We start from the raw sequence: 20301 nt of genomic DNA, 5'->3' as shown, positions 1-20301 counted from the left end.
GCTGAATGTAATTAAGAGCAGGTTTCTACAGCTAGATTGGAGTCAGCTTTCTTCCCAAGCATATATTTTGTGCAGCCTCATATGGTACTTTCGAGCATATGTCACACGGTGCATCAGCGGATGCACATGATCTCACTCCGTGCTAGTCGTCTTCTTTTCCTCAGTTCCTTGGATCTTTCCACCTCCAACACAGTGAAATCTTATGCTCTGTTCAAGGATAAGTGAACTGAAAGTCATTGGAACAAAAACCCCTCTGGCAGTGCCAAGAAACAGCCCTGAGCTTTGAGGCTATTCTGGGAAACTCTTTGCTTTCCAGTTTTCTGAATAGGTGAGCCAAAGATGTGGGATATGCTGAGGCAAAATGCACTGCACTCACACAGATGCTGGCACTGTCTTTGCACCTGATCCTTTCAGCTTCAATTCTAATGCTGGTCAAGCTGCCTCCACAGAGAAAGGCAATTTATTAATTCCTAGTTCAGGGATGAACCATTGCATGAACAGCAGGGAAAATTACAGCATTTGTGAGTGAGATGTGAGTATGGGAGCACAGGAACAAGTGACCACTTTGCACCAGCTAAGCTCTTGAGACATCCTTGAGCACCATTCTCTATCATTCAAGAAAAATGGTGCTTTCTGAAATGCACCAAGTTCTGGATCTAGCCTAAGCACCTTCATTCACTTACAGTTCGTGACTCTCTCCTTTCACTGCTCCCACAACGGTGAGAAGGAAAAACCCTCATTAGGTGGTGTTGCAGCAGTTGCAATTATTTTTGCAATGATGTCATGAATAGGCTGACACAGTTATTTCCAGGAGTGAGTGTGAATGGGAGAAAAGTCCCAGGCTATGTGGCAGAATAAAAACTCAACCCCGGGACAGTTCCATGCACATTCACAGTGGTGTCTGGAGCTGTGTTGTTACAACAGCTGCTTCAATGGCAGCTCCTTAAAGTATTATTCTTGGGTGCAGCACAAATATATCATTTGTTTAGAAAGGCTGTAACAGAGTCAGAGTGTGATCCAGGAGACCTTGTAACAAGTTCTTTGGTTCAAGCACGCTCTTTTCCTCTGCTTGAATGCATCTGGCACAATGTGATCCTGGTTTGGAAGCAGGAAAACAAATCTCCAGGACTGTAGGGTTTTGCAGGATTTCACCACAAAGAGCAGGGGTGGAAAAGTTGACCTTAGCAGTGTGTTTGCTACCTGAGTTGGGTTTTGCTGCTGTAATGAATGGTGGTGGTGCAGCAGAGATAGACATGGTTCCCATGTGCTTCCTACTGCACCTGTAGCTCTCTGTCATGTCTGGCACCCAGAGCAGCTGTGGGTGCAACGCACACCCCAGGGAAGAGCAGCTGGTTTCCCACAGTCTTCTGTGAGCAGTCAGTTCCACTGGCTTCAGAGATATGTCACCTTTCTACACCAGCAGAGATTTTGCCCTCCTGATTTAGCAAAACACTTGTGTGTTTTTCTAAAAGAAAAAAAGGCAGGACTGGGACAAGATACCAACTATGCAGTGACTTAAAATGGCTTTAAGGTTCTCACCTCTTTCTTGTTCCGGGAAATTGCATTTGGATCTATTGATCCCAGTGATAGGTTTGGGAGCACAAAGTTGAGCACTTTCGCTGCAAAAACCTGTGGGAGAGGAAAGGAAGAAGTCAAAGAGCCAGTTAGAGGAAGAGAGGGAACATAGAGGCCCAAATCCTGAGCTGATGGAAATCAGCACAGGAGTTAAACAGTTAAGAATTGACAGCTAACTCTGGATAAAGATCTGTCGTATATTTAAAACATTTCTCTTAATGAGGAAAGTGTTTAAACTGCTCCTGGGAGCAGGGAGTGGGTGTGCTAGACTGAAATGCCGTCAGCTGTCTGTCCACATGCAGCAGCATAACTTCATTGTACTGTGCCTTTTCCTCATTCTTAAGTTAATTTCTGAAAGGCCTCAGTTAAGTGCTTTGATAGGAAAAGGTCATTTCCAACTCTCAGAGGGCTGCATTTTGGTGTTTTATTGTCCTTTCCTTGCTGCCACAGTTCTGATTTCAGGCTGCAGTGGTAAGTGATGTTGGGTGCCATTTGCAGATGTTGCCTAGGCTGCACTCATTTTGATAAGCACATTCTCTGGGGAACCCGTAAATAAACAACAGCCAAGTGTGCATGCATTGGCTAAGAGAATCCATTGCTCATACGTCTCCTGGGAACAACACACAAAAGCATTGAGCAGCCCAGGCTGGAAACTACTGGTAGAAGAAAGGGTAACATCTTTCATTTCAATAGCACTACAAGCACATTGATACCAGAATTCTGCTCTGATCTTTGATAGCTGCCTTTAATTAAGTGATCACTGCTTAAGTCAGAGAAGACACAGTTAGTGTTCATTGGTCTGGTTTATGGCCTGTGTTGTTCACAGCTAACACTTGGAGGTAGGCTGTCCCCTATGCCCCGTGTTTCTGAAGATGCCTAATAATTTCTGAAGCACTCCCTGGCACTTCAGATCACAGATGACAGATTAATTATGATATTAGAGGAATAACACAAGGTTGAAGTCAGTCATTGAGGAGTGAAAAGCAGTAAAGACTCATAGCAGGTTTGGGAACACGTGTGTACCCTGAGGTAGATATGAGTAGGAACCAGTGTCACTGTCTGCCAGTATTCTGAGCCTCTCACTGGCTATGACATTGTGTCAGCAAAATTAATTTTTTCTACACGACAATGCAGGTAAGAGCTTATGATTATCCAAGAAGGAATGAGGTTTTCCTCATTTTATGTAAACTCCAGGCAGTGATGATTTGAGCTATGCAGCTTCATGTATCCTAGGCTGGATTATGGACTCTAAACCTGATGACTGTCATCTCTGCTAAACTGGACAGAATGAAGGAATAAAGAAAAAAGTTTTGATATAGTACTTTCTTCCAGTTTGATTACACCTTAGGAAAAGTCCTTTGCAGTGTTACTGGGTGCAGATTCAGTCTGAAGGATAGTGAACATGATGCCCAGAAAGCAATAGAGGTGAAATGGAAAACACATAAGGTAAAGAGAGAATATTTTTTGTGAGTCCTTAAACAATAGGATAAGGGTCAGTACAGGATTAAACACCAGGGAATATTTCCTAAGGGGTTATCCTGCCCACCTGATTTCAAAGCTTTCAATAGCAGAAATTTAGAGGGAGATGCTCTTTCACCCCTGCTCTGCCCTTTGTCAATGTATGTGACTCCTGTCTCTACAGCCTTTGAAACCGCAAAGATTCAGAACTGAATTTTGTCCAGGTCAGTTGAGAAGAAAAAAGGGAAGGCAGCAAGATCCCTGTCACTCTACTGGATTTGCAACTGGATGCTTCCATGAGGACACAGGATTTATAGGGCACTGGTGAAATTGTGTTTCTGCAAAGAGCATCATTTGTTCTTGCTGCACAGAGCCTGCAAACATGCTGTGCTTCTGCTGCTGCCAGAGCTGGCTCGGCAGTCAGGAAAGGTATTTCTAAAAGGGTCTGAAGGACCCAGTGTGTCATCTAGCTCGCTGTTATTGTTGTCTTAAGCCTTCTTTCTTCAGGCCAAGGTAAATTCTTGCTCAGCTGGAAACTTCCCTAGCAAAGGGATGAATGCAATGGTCCTTGGGAAATGGCCCGGGGCTGAGAAGTCATACCAGTTCCAAGGGAAAACTAAGCCTTTGTTCATCAGAAGCACAATCACCATGAAATGTTTTTTGACTCTCAGAGGGAAAAACCACACAGCTTTATGGGAAAATGTGGCTTTTGCAGGAATACTCTGCTTGTTTTCAATCCTTCCTCTTGAAAATACCTTTTCAACTCACAAAATTATTTCAACTGAGTGTGACAGAGCAGAGCTATTTCAGGAATAATTAAATTTTTATCAGTTTTGAGATGCAACAATAGATTTGAAAGAGAAAGAAAGTGACTGTGCTCTTGTAATACTGCATGTGAGAGACTTCTAGGAAAGAGACTGTATAAACAGCTCCAAAATACTTCAGTTAGAGAATAGGATTTCCTATCTAAATAATGCATCATTGCATTTATTTCTTACAGGGAAATAAAGCAATATCTGGTACAGATCTGCAACAAAACAAACTACAGTAATGCTAGTTCCCACAGAACTGGTGAGTCCTGGTTTCAAAAAGGGTTTATCATCTAGCAAAAGGTAAAGCTATAGCAATATTTCTCTATTTTCCTTGACTGGAAAGAAAATGCTAACAGTCTCTCTCATATTCAGACTTTTTATTGTTTTTTCTTAATAGTTATTCCTTTTCACTTTCCCAGGTAAGAAGAAGCAGGGGCACTGGTGCTCAGGGGACACTTATGCCAGATGTAGCCTCACCCATGAAGAATCAGTAACCAGCCTCCCAAAGCCAGACTTTGGTACTCTGACTCCTATTTAAGTAAGTTTACTTAGACTGGATGACTTCAGGATTCACTTCTCCTCTTAAAATTAGACTATGGGAAAGCACTTAGAAGGAAAATACCGACTAGCATCCAGGTGGTGCAGATCTCAGCAGGGTCATGCAGCTTAAGGCAAGAGGTCTTAATGTATTTTCTTCGGTGGAAAAGAGGTGATTAGAAAGCACCTTTTTGGTGCTTGCAAAGATTTGTGAGGTCCATAGATGGCTTTGGCTACAGCAGAAAGTGAGACAGGATTATACTGAAAGCTGAGGCAATTTGTCTCCTTCTTCACAGAAGGAAAAAAAAAAAAAAAGGAGAAATAGCTTAGAAGTAAATTAAAACAAGAAGCTAGCCCTAGGAGAAGTGTCTAAGGAGAAAGGATAAAGGAAGGAGTCCTGTGGGAATGAGAGGTTCTATCCTTCCTGCTGGTTTAACTGCTCCTTCCCTTTGCTTCCAGCTTCTTATAGGATTGTTGTTTATTCTTTTAAAAATGCAAAAAGGAGGAGAGAGCTGAGGCCCAGTTGCTTTGCAGAACTTCCCTGGCGAAGGTCAAACCGGGCAATGCAATTGTGGATCAGAAACAGCTCTGGAAGGCAGATGTGAATGGGAGGGGGATAAAGCCTAAACGCAAACCAAAAGAGATGGTCTGGACAAGAACCATCCCCAAGCCAAAGGGGATGCAGCTGGGGCAGTGATGCTTTAGCTGGAAGCCTCTTTTGAGGCTCATAAAAGATTTCTGGGACTCAGGAGCTCTAGTTCTGTTCAGAAATTGGTCATCCCCCAAATGTCAAAAATAACCCTGGCCTGACTTAGCCAGCAGCCTGTGTTGCAACTATACCAGACTCTGCATGAGTCAGGAAGAAAGCTGTAGGAGAGGAAGGGAAAGGGAGGCATTGTGTGGGCTGCCACAGGGTGAGGTGAAGAAAGCACAGTCTGCTACCACCAGTACCCATCTCTTGCTTAAATAGGTTTTTCTGGACAGGTTCAGGATTCACTTCCCCTCTGAAAAGTAGGTAGAACTGTGGGGGAGGCACTTAGAAGAAAAGTATTGACTGGGATCTGGATGCCTCAGACCCCAGCAGGGTTTTGCATTTCAAGGCCAGAGGTCTTAACACTTTTCCTTCTGCAGAAGAGCAAGGTGACCATGTGCAACGCGGGTTTGCTCTTACCTTGATGGGAGTAGCGACTTCTGGGCTGGCTACCACTAAAGGAGAGATTAACAGCATGCCTGAAAACTCACTGGGTCGCTCACTAGCTGTCAGAATGGAGATGGCTCCCCCCTGCAATGCAAAATAACAGCCCACAGCTTAATACAGGTGCCAACATCTTGTTTGTATAGTAATCCTGTTACTGGAAGGGGTTTTGTCCAAGCAAGCAATTACTTCTGCCCCACTGAAAATGCAGCGTGGTCAGCAAGGAAGGCTGGAGGGGTAGAAGCACTGGAAGTGTCTGTTTTTTGTGGGGGAGAAGAGATCTGGTTTCTGTTCTCATCCTATAAACCCTCACGTCACACTGAACTCAGCTCTCCATGCAATGCCCATCAGCTCCTTAGGATGCCTTGTGTCCTCCTTACTTAAAAGGACTAAGAAGTAAGAAGAAAATGTCTGATGTGGTAGTTCAGGTGGGACTTGAAAAATAAGTTGAGGTTTATCAGCTTGACAGACTGGTGTAGCATTGGGAAGATGCTGTGAAGCCAGGCTTGCTATGTGCTGCGCCACGGGTAACCTGGGCAACAGCAGTGCTGCCACTGGCATGTGAAAATCTTCACTAATTAATGGGAATCAAATTTTCTCCTCCTCAGTGTCCCCAGCCCCTCCAGCCCCACAGTGTTGTGCCAAGGGCCTGGCAGCAAACACCCAGCCCATCGTCTGGAGCTGAACAACAGCCAGACTGAGACATCCTGCATGAGGACAGGAGCTGATGGCGAGGGCTGCAGATGGAAGGGATCCAGTGGGCTTGCTTGGGAAAGTTTGCAGAGGATTAGTTGCCAAGGGAAATATTTGGTGAACTTCCACACTGCTGGAGAACCAGGGGCTTGTTAAATGGAGGAGCAGCGAGAAGCATCTCAAAGACCTCACTGGGAAATTGCTCCTTGTTACAGTGCCTTTGGAGTGCAGGAGCCCTTCAGAGCATGCCATGCCTTCTTATGCAGGAACACTTATTTATCTGAGCATGGACTAACTCCCAAAGTACTTATTCATTTTCCTCTCCTCTGGGAAGGCAGAGAGGGCAGATCAATGACATCAGTGGGAATACTGTTAGCTTGAATAAAGGGATTTGGCTCGTGCTGTCGGAATCAGGCTTCAGATCTGCTCACCAAATCAGTGCCTTTGTTTTTGCAGCCTTAATCCCTGGTACATTTTCCTGTTAGGTTGTTTAACAGAATGAGGCTACAGGGTGTTTTCATGTTTCATCCCCATGCTGCTCACAAAGCTTTGGAGGGCTTAACCTCCTGGTTACTGGTTAAAATGAAAGAGGAAGCCCAATGCTGCAGGGAGCTGGTGAGACCACATAGCCACGGGAATGAATGATTGTGTTAAAAAACAGGCTTCTTGTTGTAAACGGCACTAATTAGGGCCATGGTGGGGGTAGAAAAGTAAAGGACTCTCTTTACTCAAGGCAGATCTCGGGGTTATTGCATGCTGGCAGATCAGTCAGTGAATGTAGCGGAAGGGAAAGTTCCTTGTAGTTTTGTTTCCCTGCTGTGGAATGAGTTATTTCCTGCCATCCACATGAGTACCACCAGACTATGACACATCTCCTGGGTGCTGCTGGGAGGGGTAGGGGATGCTGCTTACCATGGAGTGCCCCAGGATGAGAACAGGCAGTTCAGGGTGCTCTTTCTTCATGAGATCAATGTGCTGCAAGCTGTCCCTGATGAAGACGTGGAAATCTGAGACAACCATACGATCACCCTCGCTCTGCCCATGGCCAACTGCAGGGGAAAAGGAGGGCACACAGCTAAATCATTTGAAGCAGTGGTGACAGTCAAGAAAGGACCTGGCAGAGATAAGCCTTTTGGACTGTTTTGGTTCTAACTTGACCTTCTTCCTGCAGTCATCTCTCAACAGAAAAAAATGCTGTGGAAATGCAAAGGAAACTGCACAAAGCTGTCACATGCCATACTGTCCTGTATGTCCTGCCTACATATCTGACTAAAAAAACCATCATAGAATCACAGAATGTAAGGGGTTGCAAGGGGCCTCTAAATTTGGACTTCTATTCCCCCATGTTTCTATCTACTCTTCAAAACCAAGAGTACTGATTTACTTCTTGCAACCCCAAATATCAGGGTGAGGAAGGCCTGTCTAGCCTTGCTGATGGGTCACTGTATCCTGGAAAATGGGGATTTGCCTCAGGAATCATATGTTTTGGGTCTGGTGGCTCACTGCACAGCTGTAACTGCTGTGTAGCATTTTGGCAAGAAAGATTCTGAAGACTATATACAGTTACTATTCACTTAAGGGACTATGGACACTGCCTTTTCCAGGCCCTGAATGTGCATAGGCTTTACATTCCTGCTTTTTTTCACAATACCCTGCAGCACAGGGTGGGCTGGAAACCTCCTCTGTGAGAGGTAAGGGGTCAAGTGATGGAGGTTGTAACAGCCTGCAGTGGCATCCTCCTCCTAAACAAGTGTTAATGCAAACTGTACCACACCTGGACACTGTTTCCTTACTCTGTATCTCGGAATTATCTTGCCTAATGGAAGGGAAGGGGAAGATTAAAATGGGAGATGGTGAGTTGCCATGGGAACAGTGGCATCCCTGGCAGAGGTGGAGCCAGCATCACCACCAACACAGCCCCAGGCAATTTTGAGCTTGCAAAGGCTTGAAATTAATCCCACCTTGGGGAAGCAGTTTGCATGCTTACCTGACCACACATGCATGTTATTGTCTATCAGAAATAGGATTTGTCCTTAGAAACAGCCCCTTTGCTTGTTTCTGTTCCATGCAGGTTGTTAAGGAAAATTGTGAAGGGGAAAATGCATCCCACCCTATGGGTTAGGGTATGGGGGGGTCTTAAACATCTCCCTCCTGCGAGGTGTCTCCTTAGGCCTTCTCCCGTGGGCACTGAGGCACATTTATAGGCACAAAGGGACAATGACTTGTTAAAGGAGGAGAAGTTGATAATTGTTGACACGCTGGATAGTTCCCCTTCCAGTGATCAGCAAAGAAAAGCACTGCTGACACAGCCATAAAGGTAGTTCCGTCTGCTGGCAGTGGTCATACCAGTGGAAATCAGTAGGTCTCAATTTTTTGTAAGCCACCCAAAAAAATCACCTTGAAAATTAGGCAGAACTTCTAATAAAAAGCTGGACTAAATTCACTCCATCTAGGAAAAACTGAACCCCAAACTTGATTTTTTGTCCTGTCAGGTGATCTCTGTGGCTGGGTCTTTTGGCAGTGAAGGCTGCAATCAGCCACACTGGCTGTCAAAAAACCCCATACATTTCCTGCTGATCTATTATAAATAACGTATTACCAATTCTGCTTTCCATGCACACACTCCAATTCCTGCTAAAATATGCTGCAGCAAGCATCCTCCACGGATCAGTGACCAGAAACAAATCAAAGAGCAAATTAAAATACGAGTCATTATAATCTCCAGAAGGGAAATCATGTGTGTGGCTAGAGGAACTATTAATTTTAAACTGGTTTTTGTTACAGATAGAAAGTGAGCTTTTTACAACTTTTATACACATCCAGTCCACTCACTTTATGGTCCTCAAATGTGTTATCTCTGCCAACTATTCAACTCCAAATGTAGCAGGTTAATATGAGTTGAACAGTCCAGAGAGAGGAACATTTTCCCTTACAGAGCTCTGCACTTCAGGTTTTATTTTCTCCAGTGCCGCCTCACTTTCTTCTAGTCTCTCCTTCTCTCCCATGCTCAGACAGCGGAGCAAGCAGAGACAGCAAACCCCCGTGGTCCAGGTCTGTAAATGGGCCATGACTCCTTGCTCTGGAACTGTGAGTCTTTGGTCTATTTTTGGATGAGACAGAGGCAAGTCTGGAAAGCTTCCTTGGCTCTCAGTGCGGAGAATTACCCCTGCTCCTACCACATAACAGTGACACTGCTTGTAACAGTCAAAGTAATGATTGTGGAATCCAAGAAATACCTGTGCCAATGCTATGACAAATTCCTCTTTGAATTTTTCCAGGCTTTGGGGTTTTTTATTAATAAAATAATTTCATAATAAATTTAATAATAACCCCCTTTTAACCCTGGTTTTAAATACTAAACTTTTGTTCCCCACTCAGATGGCACAGAGCAAAGCCTGAGCAGCAGTTTGTCTGCACCTCTGGGACAGGAAAGCCATGCAAATCTTTGCTTTGACACTATCCCTGCCCCTTGCACAAGGTTAGCCAGTGGGCATTGCTAGGTCGTGGTCTTTCATTTTAATATTTTCTGTTCTTCCCCTCCAAGAAACCAAACTTGTTCCCCCAGTGAATGAGTATATTGCAAGTTTGAATCCCCCAGCTGACAAAGCTTCAGGGTGAGGAACCAAGACCCCTTCTATCAGATGAAAGATATTTGCACAACCAGACATCAATAGTCAAGAATATTGACATGTTTTTCTCTGATCTTTTGCCTTTAGAGCTATTAAGAATGAAAGGTCAGGTTCATCCTTGATGTAAAGCTATTACCTTTGGGTTTTGCTGGGAATGAATCTGTGGTAGTGATTCCACAGTGCCAGTGGCAAAACAGTGGGTGCAAGAGGAGGAGAGCCACCTTCCCTCAGCAAGTGGAACTAACCAGAGACTGCTCTGCACCCAAGTGACACAATGCCAAGGGTGACCACAGAGAAGTGTCCCAAGAATCACAGCTCCATGAGCTCCTCATTGCAGCACTCCCACAGGGGCCCCTGGTTTCAACAGGGCAGTGTGAGGTGCAGTCCACAGAGCTGAGACTGCTGGTGCTCATCCCCACGGCACACTCAGCATCCAAAACCTTTTAAACTGTTTCACATCTGTCTGGTTTCACACCCAGCTTGTGTGGTTCACTGCTAGTACTGTGTTTGTGCAGTGGCTCAGTGATCGTTTCAGGTTGTGTGTACTGACCTAATTGCAGGCACCCCTTTCCATGAGTCTTTAAAAGTGAGAATCCAAACCACATATTTTCAAGGTGCAAATCTAGAATTAGGAGGTTTAAGCATCCATTTCCAACCAAACACACCAATGCAGAATAACATACTTTGCTCAAAAGTCTGAACAAAGGCCGTGATCATGTGGCCCAATATGTCATAGTTATTAAATTCTTCCCTCTATTTTCGGCATGAGTATGCTCAGACTGTGGCTCTGCCACTAGAGTCAAGAACAACAACTTAGTCAGTCCTGTCAGAAAGAATGACTTCAGAGCATGATTCCACTTTAATGATTATAGATCCTCCAAAACTACACATCTCTCTGGATAAAATAATACTGACTGCCTGCACAGGAAGACAAAGCTGAGAGTTCAAGGATGGAGTATTTGAGGGTGTGAGTTCTCTGGGGAGTCTGTTATAACCCCGGAGGTACGACTCTGCCTGCATAACAGATACTGTGACCCTAGAAATGCATACTTCTACAACTCCCTTCATTCCTCAAATTCCAAATTCTCTCATGCTGTGGGGCTTGCTTTTGAAAACCACTCCAAAGCAGCCAGGGTCTTCAGCTGACATTGGCTCACATGCCTCAAAAAAGATTACATCCTGGTCAGATTTGAGATACGCTGAAAAACATGTGAATAAAAAGCACAGTCCAACTTGACACTCCTTTCCCTTCATTAAAAGCCAAATGGGAACTCCCTGAAAAAATAAGCAGCTCTGGGTTTGTTGGGCAGGCTCATTCTGATGAGGGGAACTGGGCTGGATCTAAAGCAGCACGATGCTTTTTCGCTGGGGCTGTGGGGCCACATCAGAGCTTAAAAAATCTGTCCTTAAATGCAGTAAAGAAGACAAGCAGAATATTAGGCAGAGAGGAGAGCTTGGCAGTACCTGTGTCTGCACACTGTGGGGTGCCTCAGCAGCCAGCCCTTGGAGGCACTGCGGGGATGGGTGAATGTGGCAGCACACCCTGTCCACCCTCCAATACCTGCACTGCTTTTCTTCTAAACACTAACTTTTACAACAGCCACACACTATAAATATTTGTTTCTCTTTCCAAGTGCTCAATCCTCCTGACAAAAGCGGAGCCTGACCCTGGATGCTCAGGTAATAACTGAATCGACCCTCCAACCTTCAGAAGGCACGTTTTGCTATGGAAAATAAGGGGATGGGAATGCAGGTTAAATGTTGAGTTCAGCTATGGTGCTGTAAATTCACCAATTTCAGTGCTGTTCCTTAAAGCTTACAGTCACGGGAAAGCAGAAATAATGCACCATGTTGTTTTTTCAGCCTTTGCCCCCTATTTATTATGGAAAAGCCATAAAACAAAGAGAGAGGACAGGAGAAATCTGCCTAGGGAACAATAATTTTTCAGGAAGAATTTGTATCTTGGCTTTTCACATATTTTGATGTTTCCAGCTTTGGGGGAAAGGGGATGATTTGGATCCATTTTTATTGTAGTGAGGACACCACCACTGTAGGATGAGATGTTCTCCCTGGCCAACTGATGGTAGAAACAATCAGGAGGAATGCAGGGCTTGACTCCTGCCTCAGGATTCATCAACACTATCTGTTTTCCTATCTAGAGGCATAACTCCAAGATTTTAGAGTGGGAGAATCAGGAACAGGCAGAGCCAGGAGTCAGATCTGGGCTTACCACTCCCTCAGTACAGATACATTTTGAATTGCAATGGCACTAACAGAGGAGCAGCAGGAGTTTTCAGTGGTTAAAGGTGAGATGTGCCACTGCTGTGAAGTCAATGGTTCCCAGACACAGCTGAGGAGCAGCTCCAGTACAGCAGAGTCCCACACTGGAAAGAAATGTCTTAATGATGGCAGAGGGGCCATTGCAAGGCTTGGTGCTGGAGCATTTGATTTAATAAGCTGGAACATGATGTGATTCGATTCCCAAAGAGCTGTTGTAGGCCAGAAAAGGTGATTTTGCTGCTTTAGCACTGGCACTGCAGCAGCAGTGGGCAGCAGCTAGTTACAGCACAGACAGTGGTGTGCAGAGGAAGGATTTTTGTTAGAGCCCACAGCCAAGCTCAGGTTGAAGACCCTTTTCTTTCACTGTCGTGTTCATCAGTAACCTTGTTGGAATCTGACAGGTCCATTACAACCAAATGCACAAATGGCTTTTAGAAAAGAAGCTATTATGTGTTTATGAGCTTTTGGAAGGATTAGTTTTATTCCTGAAGTCCTCTTCTTCTATTTTCTGCCAAAAATTGGAGATGGAATGGACCTCTCACCGGTGTTGGACACTGTGATGTGGGAAGATGAGCTTACCTCACCCTTTTTAGCTCTCACCTTACCACAGGTCATGCTGCTGGTAAGCGACATGAGAATGGTTGTGTCCTGCTTGCTGTTCAGCTGTCTGGTTTAGGAAAAAAACCTACATAATTAAAAATTCTCATAGCTGCTTTCCCTCTGCAGGTGGCCCACGCAGAGGAATGATGTTGGTCTGGAGCCCACAGGAGGGAGATGCCAGTGACAGAAATGTGGATGGTTCCTATGGTGCACAAGGTCTAATGTGCCGGCCTAAACCCTCTCCCATGATCTTCCTGAGCTTGTGGCAGCTTGCTCAGGTGGGCACCTCACTATGGTGGCCCCCAACCTATCCTGAGACTCCAGTGCAATGGGAAAGGACGACTTCAGCAGCTCATTTTAATATCCAAACTCCACAGACTGGGAGACATTGACTCTTGCCTGCCTCTGCTTTCCTCTCTGCCTTTAATAAAATGCATTCAGACTTGGGGATAACACTTCAAGCACAAGATGCAGCAGATACAGTTTTCCAAAGTGTTTTAGCTTTAGCAGCCAGTGCAGCAGTTAATGAAGTGTGTCACAAGGCATTGCAGCTGATGTCTGTATTTATGAGCTAGACTGAAATTCCTCTGAGCAAGGACTGCCTGTTTGTTTGTTTTATTTTTTTGGCACTTGTACAGCACTAGCACCACAGGGCGTCACCACAGACCTTGGTCCAAGGTACAGCAAGATTTAAAAGTAATAATTAACTCTAATCCCAGCATATAAGGCAGCATGGTTTTGCAGAGGAGGAGTTTGGAGAAAGCACATGAATGGAGAAATTGGGGAAGATAATACACAAGGCAACACAGCAAATGTTCTGTGAAGCCTTGATTTTCTGCTCGGTGATTTTTTAGGGTTTAATGAAGAAATTATTAATGAACTAGTAAACACTTCAAATTGTCGTAACAGTTCACGACTGAAAAAACTATACTTGTTTTGTAATGATTTAAGTACACATCTTTTTCATCAAGTGAGCAAAGCTCATTAATTAAACATACTGGATTTCAAAGCTCTCAATGTTTAATTACTTGTTTAACAAGCAGTACATCTAACTCACTATTCAGGCACACAAACAACTAAAACAACAGGAAGAAGCTTCAAATCAGGACAATCAACATCTGGAAAAGTCAACAGACCGTGCCTGTATTGTCAGTAACATGTAAAGCAAATGTTCCACTGGCAGAACAAATACACAGAGGAAGCACCTCAGAGATCACTCTGCAGATTCCTGCTCAACAAAGCATCTTTCTTGCCCTCAGAACATACTTATCCCAGTGAGGGAGCTTATTCTAGTTTGATTTCCCCAATTTCTTTCCATTCTTCAACCAAATCAAGTCTGATGCACAGAGGGCAGTATGAAATTTCTACCCTCCATCTGTACCTACTCTTTGTTTTGTTGCATGTGGAGAACATTTGCATCAGGACAGAGACACGTGAGCCAGGAGAAAACAGGGTAGGCTGTCCTAGGATTTAGGACATAGGTCACGGTCCCTTGACTCTGATCAAGCTGCCATCCAGGTCAGCTGCTGTGCTTATTTGTCTCAGTGTCCAAACGACTGAGCCTTAGCTGTGCACTCTCATCCTCTCCCACACTCTGGTTTCCACTGGAAGAAAAAACAGTTTGACACTAGCCTATGGTCTTTTCCAGGAAGATTACTTTCACGTCAGATGGGAACCATCTTTCAGGAACTAAAAGGAGAAGATCCTCTCCCACCACTGCTTCCACTTTTATGTTCTTTGAGAACCTGTAATAGAGCTTAACATATGCTTATCCTTACCAACATCTGGGTAGTCCTTGGGCATCTCTTCTTTGGCATCACCAGCAGAGGTGCAGTGAACACACTGGGTTTTCCCACACAGCACATACACAACCACTAGATATGGTACCCAACAGAATTACCTCTTACCCTGGGTGTTTTATGTATGAAGCATGTAACTAAGAACTATAGGTGCATTCTGCCTTTCTCAGACCAAAAGAGAGCCTTGTCCCGAGGGTACAAGTCCACCAGCTTCCCTCTTCCCTTCCAAGGTTAGGAAAATAATTTTCCTTTCAGCATTTGCTGGGTAGTTTTTATTCACTTGCCTCACACAAAGAGTGCAGCAAACTGAAAGCATTCTCCTCCCACATCAGAGACACATTTGCAGAGATGAGATATTTTTAGAATAGTGCACACAGAGATATATTGTTTGTTGTCTTGGTTAGGAAAAAAAAAAGCAACAGTCAATTTTCCATACTAAAATTATTTGTGCCTTATTGCTAGGGAGCCGAGAACCACTCCATCTTTTATCATCTTGCTAAAGCCATTTGAAATCTTTTCTGTACTCCAGGAATGACAAACAAAATGACCTGGTACACATCAGAGGAGTCGTTAATTCTGGCCAACAAGGCAAACTGTTTCTGTCAATGTTAAGAGCCAATTCTTCTCTAATGGATACAAACATGGTTCTTTTGGCTTTAGAAGACTTGCCCATTTCTAATGCTGTTGCTGAATTTGGCTCTGAACTACAGTTCCTTAAAAGTCTTCCTGGAACATTATGTTGCTCATGAAAACATGCTGAAAAAACCCATCTGAGTGTGTTGCAAAATAAGGAGCTGCATTTACAAACACCAGTCACTGTGGCCGGGCTAGAAACCTAAGTATCTCCTGGGATGCCATGAGATGAAGGGGCCAAGACAGTATGAAAATCGGCACATGCCACCATCACTTCCCACACTACCTGGGGCGGGGCAGATTTGTCATCGCTGTCACAAAATCAGGAAGCTGCTGTAGCGTGGCTGGTGAAGCTAAGGAGCCCACTTCCTCTTCCACAAAGCACATTCACAACAGTATTCCACTTTCTTCCTCAGCCCCTTCTGCAGTGCCACCTCCCAAGCCAGCCCTTAAGAACATAAAAGCAGAAGACAGCTGGCAGAAAAATTCCTTTCTACCAGGCTACGGCGATCAGTGGTTTGCACAGAGCCATTGTAGATGGCTGAGTAGCTGTTGAGTTCCTCTGCAAAAGAGTTTCTTTCGCTGATGAATGAAATTATTCCTGTCTAATCTCTTCTCCTATGGGATGAAGATCACAACACAGTATAAGATATATAATCAGCGAAGCACAACTTACAGTGGCTCTAAGGAGTCAGAGGCACTGACTAATCAAGCACTAACTAAGGGATTTTATTTAGGCCTTATAATAATTTTTATAAGGCACCATAATTTTTAGCTGTTATTCTTGCAGTTTTGCATTGTGATTTTGCTCTCTTTCATAAGGAACACATAATTTCCTGAAGTATTAGTGAGGTAACTTTGTTTAGTAATGGAGTAGGTCTTCAAAGACTTATTCTGGCATGACATAGAACCAGTATCAATGCCCAGATACTGCAGAAAAAAATGCATGGACTTTTCTGGAGTTAATCCAGGGTCTCAAAGCTCATCTGAACTATATGCTGCTGATCTAAGAGCAGAGAAGAGCTTTTTTTCTGATCCCCATGTATGACTTGAGATACCACTAATGGTAGCTAGGGTTTCACCTTCAGTGGAAGAGGCAAGCAGCCAAGGGGTATCTCCCTCGACATTTTATTTTAGCTTTAAAAACATATATAATTTTCTTCTTTTGTTTAAATCCCATAAATTAAAAAACAAGGGTGCAAACTGTACTTTTTCCTAGCTGAAAACAAGGATGAAAATCCACTTGCATTAACTTTCTGATTCAAGTTCCAGTTTTAAAACAGCTGGGGCACCAATTCAAAATGTCAGGATTTTCAATGGAAAAGCCAGTGCTGGAGTAGAACTGCACACTCCCCTTCCCCTTCCCTGCCCATTTATTCCCAAAGCACAGCTGGCATGTGGGCTGGCTCTCCAACACGCACACGCTATTAAGTCCTAAATGACAGCTTGTTCAACTAGAAAACATTTCCACTTCTTTCCTTAACAAAGGCCATTCATTTCTTGCTCTTCTGTTTGCTTAAAGATGGTTCAGTTTGCCCAGCCTGAGAGCGTGCACAACCCTCCTGACTGTTCCCTGCTGAAGACTGCTCCAAGTGAATGACCCCACCCTGGGTGGCTGAGCAGGGACCCTTGCCCCACACACTGCCGCAGCATCCACCCAGCTGCTGACATGGCAAAATCCAGATGTGTGCCTTGGGTACTTCTGTGCTTGAGTAAACGATCAAATCAATTAATCTTGGGAAAGACAGACCTAATTCCTCCCTGCCAACAGTAGTTTAGGCATCATGAAGAAAAGAAGATGAAAGCTGGATCATGTAAAAATCCCCTTCATGCTGCTGACAAATGTCTTGGGAGATGGACACAACTTCCTTTCAAGCTCTCTTCAAAAGGTTCCCCTCCATGCAGACGACCCATTGGGGACCCACATCAATAACAACAAAACCAAAAAGAATTTAGAAGACCCATTTTTCATCTGATTTATTTGCATGTTAAAATAAACACAAGTTCCCATCTAGAGCAAGGGCTCCCAGTGGGTTCTGTTTAGTCTGTGAGATTCTTGGCACCAGAATACAGCATTTCTCTATTCCAAAGCAACATTGGCACAGAACTGTTGGTTATATAATTTTTAAGCAACTGGCAAATGAATAATAATGTTTCTAAAAAGAGTGGCTCATGTTCTAGGATACCAGTAAGGTGTTTTACCAATTAATCTGCCAAAAGATCATTAACAAACCTGTGATCTCAAGGCCCTTCTTTCAGGGTCAGCTCTCTCCATGGGTTGCACTTCCAGTTCTCAATCAGCCTGTCCAAAGGTAGCTTTCCCACAGACTTAAAAAGATTTTTGCTTTTTGATTCACTCCTTCGTATTACCACATGGCAGTGCCACCCTCATTAGATGGGATTTGTCCCTGTTCCTGACAAGGCACGAAGGAAATACCACTCTCCCAGAGCCGAGAGCTTTTTATACCCACTTTGCACAAGCTCAATGGGTGAGCAGCAGGTGGATTATTTGAAATAAGGGCAGGCCTTTTTAATTTGGTGGGGTTTTTTTGTTGTTTTTTTTTTTAGCAGGGTATATCCGCACAGAGCTGTAGCTCATTCAAACCCTAACAGATCTGATCGGGAGCAACATAATTAAGGAAAATAACCTCCGGATGAAGCAGGTCTGGCAGGGCACATTCCTGGGTGGGTCAGTCCTGCCCACTGTGCCAGAGTATAAATGTTGCCAGTTGGCTCATGGCTGAGTGGCATTTAGATGGTGCAGGGGGAAAGTCACGGGGAAGTGGCAGGGCAGAAAACAGCTCTCCTAAATTCGTCTTGCAGCAAAGCTCTTGTCCTTTCTTGACAGGTAGAGGTTGGTTTCAGAGTTATTGTTTCAGTTGCTTTTTACCACTTCATACCCTTTTCTCTGTAATTCTCCACACTGCAACTCTGAAATTCTCCTCACTACATATATATTTACCAAAAAAGCCAGGATCAAACAAGCAGGTTATTGCTTTCTGTGCTCTATTACACATTTCAAACCATGGCTGGGTGACAGCAGACAGTGAATCCTGGCTGGCAGGTCTACAGTTCAGTAAACAATGCACAGATACAAGTGTTGAGCTCTTGAAGGTTACAGACCCATTTGCTGGTTTTGGGCTATGAGAGCTACTCCACAATCAGCCAGCAAGGGTGAGTTTGGAGCTCAGGGAGAGCTCTCTACAAAATCTGGGCAGGAGAGGTGCAAGGTTCATGAAAAGGCACAGGACTGTAGCCAAAAGTACAGGTGGTATCAGGCAGGCTCAGTTCAGAAGTGTCCTCTGCCTCCTCTCCCTTCCCCCAGCCCTCTACTGAGCTGAGCATGAACTTGGCACCATGACGGGTCAGGCTGCCCGCTCTGTAGCATTAGAAAAGCTGCCAGGATCTGTCAGCAGGCTTTGTCTTGGATAAATTCAGAATCAGAAAATAAATGTAGCATGGAGAACGCCAATTTAAAGAGATCTGGGTTGAGAGCAGTAGTCTTTGTACCATCTACAATTCAGCACTTTTTTTTTTAAATTTTATTTTTGTAGCTAAACAAGAATTCTCAGATTAGAGAGTACTGCCAAGCCCTGAATAAATCCCAGCATTAGAGATGCTGTGGGTATAACAGCTCTCCCCATGAACTGAATCTGCAGACGGTATCTTCAGAGAAATTAACCCGTGAGTGCCACAAGGGCAGGCTCTGTAGCAACAGTTTCAATGCTCTGGGAGATCTCACTTTGTGGTTAGAACAGGTTTCTCCTATTCATGGAGCAATACTGATGAAGGATGGCGTAAAGCACAGGCTTAGAATAACTTAGAATGGCTGACACAGTAACTTTTCTGCATTGCTGGTGAAGTGGTCAAGTTTCCAGATGCAATCCTGAAGACAAATTCAACCAAAGGATCTGTAACTACCAAACTAGTCAAGCAGCTTGTAATTAACTGACATCTGATTGATTGTTTTCCATCCACAGCCCATTCCTTAGCAGTTCTGAAAGCATGCGCTTAGAATTTGGATATAAGGAAAAGCTTTACAGGTGCAATTTAACCTTTCTTATTTTTCTGTCTCGTCCCTTTCAATATTAGTGAGATGTTTTATTATAAGCTGCTCTATTCACTGGCTGAATCTTCCTCTCAGCCTGTGAAGAACCATTTATAGTAGCGGTTTTGCATTCTTGGAGCTCAGGGCTTTTCAACTGCAAGCTCTCTGGAAGTGGGTCAACATCACATTCAGATATTTTCATGAATAACCTCAGATATACTGAGGTGAAGTGTTATTCCTGAGAGTCAAGACAAGCCTGTGGCAGAGCCAAGTGGCAGTTTCCAAACACCTTCTTGCATAGTCTACTACTGTGATACAGAATGAGCCACATCCTGATCTTATTTGATGTCTTAGTACATAATGAAACCAAAATCCCCCCTTGGCAGTTGCCTCCCTCACTGCCAGAGCGCACAGAAGACTTCAAAGCGAGCTCCACACACATCTTCAGGTAAGACTTCTTCCAGATGGCCTTAGGTTTTGTGAGACTTTTCACAATCCTCATTTTGTTATTCCAAAGAAGGCTCAAAGTCAAAAGGAGTGTTACGGGGATGCTGGAGAATCTCGTCTGGGTTGGAGAATGAACCAGAGGTTAACCAGATGTTTTGCTTTACTTTACCAATGGCCTCAGAAGTGAAGAGGATCACACTGCCAGAGGCTTTCCATTATCAAGGTTAATGTCCTAAAATTCTGAAATCATTTTCCCAAAGCACCAGCTATGATTTTATAGTTCTCTATACGCTTTAAATGCTAAAATGGTATTTTATTCTCAAAATAATAGTCCAAGATATGCTAGGTTTTTGCTGAAATAGGAAAACAACCTTAAAACCTATGAGTCAAATCCCGGTCATACTGAAGTCAGTGGCATTTAGCTACTGCCTTCAGAGGATGCAAGCATGTATTCTGTGTGTAGTGGCACTCAAGCAATTAAGAAATAAATCCCCAAACTACATAAGAATCACATTATAAACACGGCTTTAAGTTAGAGGCATTCTGAAAGAAACGAGAGGCTTCAGTGCTGAGCTGGGCACGCACAGACTGGCAC

At 44.0% G+C, this 20301-nt stretch overlaps 1 protein-coding gene across 2 annotated transcripts in view; it reads right to left on the bottom strand.

Annotated features, from left to right (window-relative positions):
- MGLL (monoglyceride lipase) overlaps nt 1-20301 on the bottom strand; it is a 60860-nt gene that overhangs the window by 9242 nt on the left and 31317 nt on the right. For both annotated transcript variants that reach the window (XM_066195740.1, XM_066195741.1), the window contains exons 4-6: nt 7183-7319; nt 5554-5664; nt 1540-1629 (exon numbers count right to left, since the gene is read on the bottom strand). In XM_066195740.1, the coding sequence (XP_066051837.1) occupies nt 1540-1629; nt 5554-5664; nt 7183-7319 (338 nt within the window). The remainder of the gene's footprint in view (nt 1-1539; nt 1630-5553; nt 5665-7182; nt 7320-20301) is intronic.

This window comes from Chamaea fasciata, unplaced genomic scaffold (assembly GCF_029207755.1).
Source record: "Chamaea fasciata isolate MVZ Bird 193981 ecotype frontalis unplaced genomic scaffold, bChaFas1.0.hap1 SCAF_13, whole genome shotgun sequence".
NCBI lineage: Eukaryota > Metazoa > Chordata > Aves > Passeriformes > Sylviidae > Chamaea > Chamaea fasciata.
The sequence above is the reverse complement of the archived record's forward strand: the minus strand, read 5'-3'. Positions and strand labels throughout refer to the sequence as shown.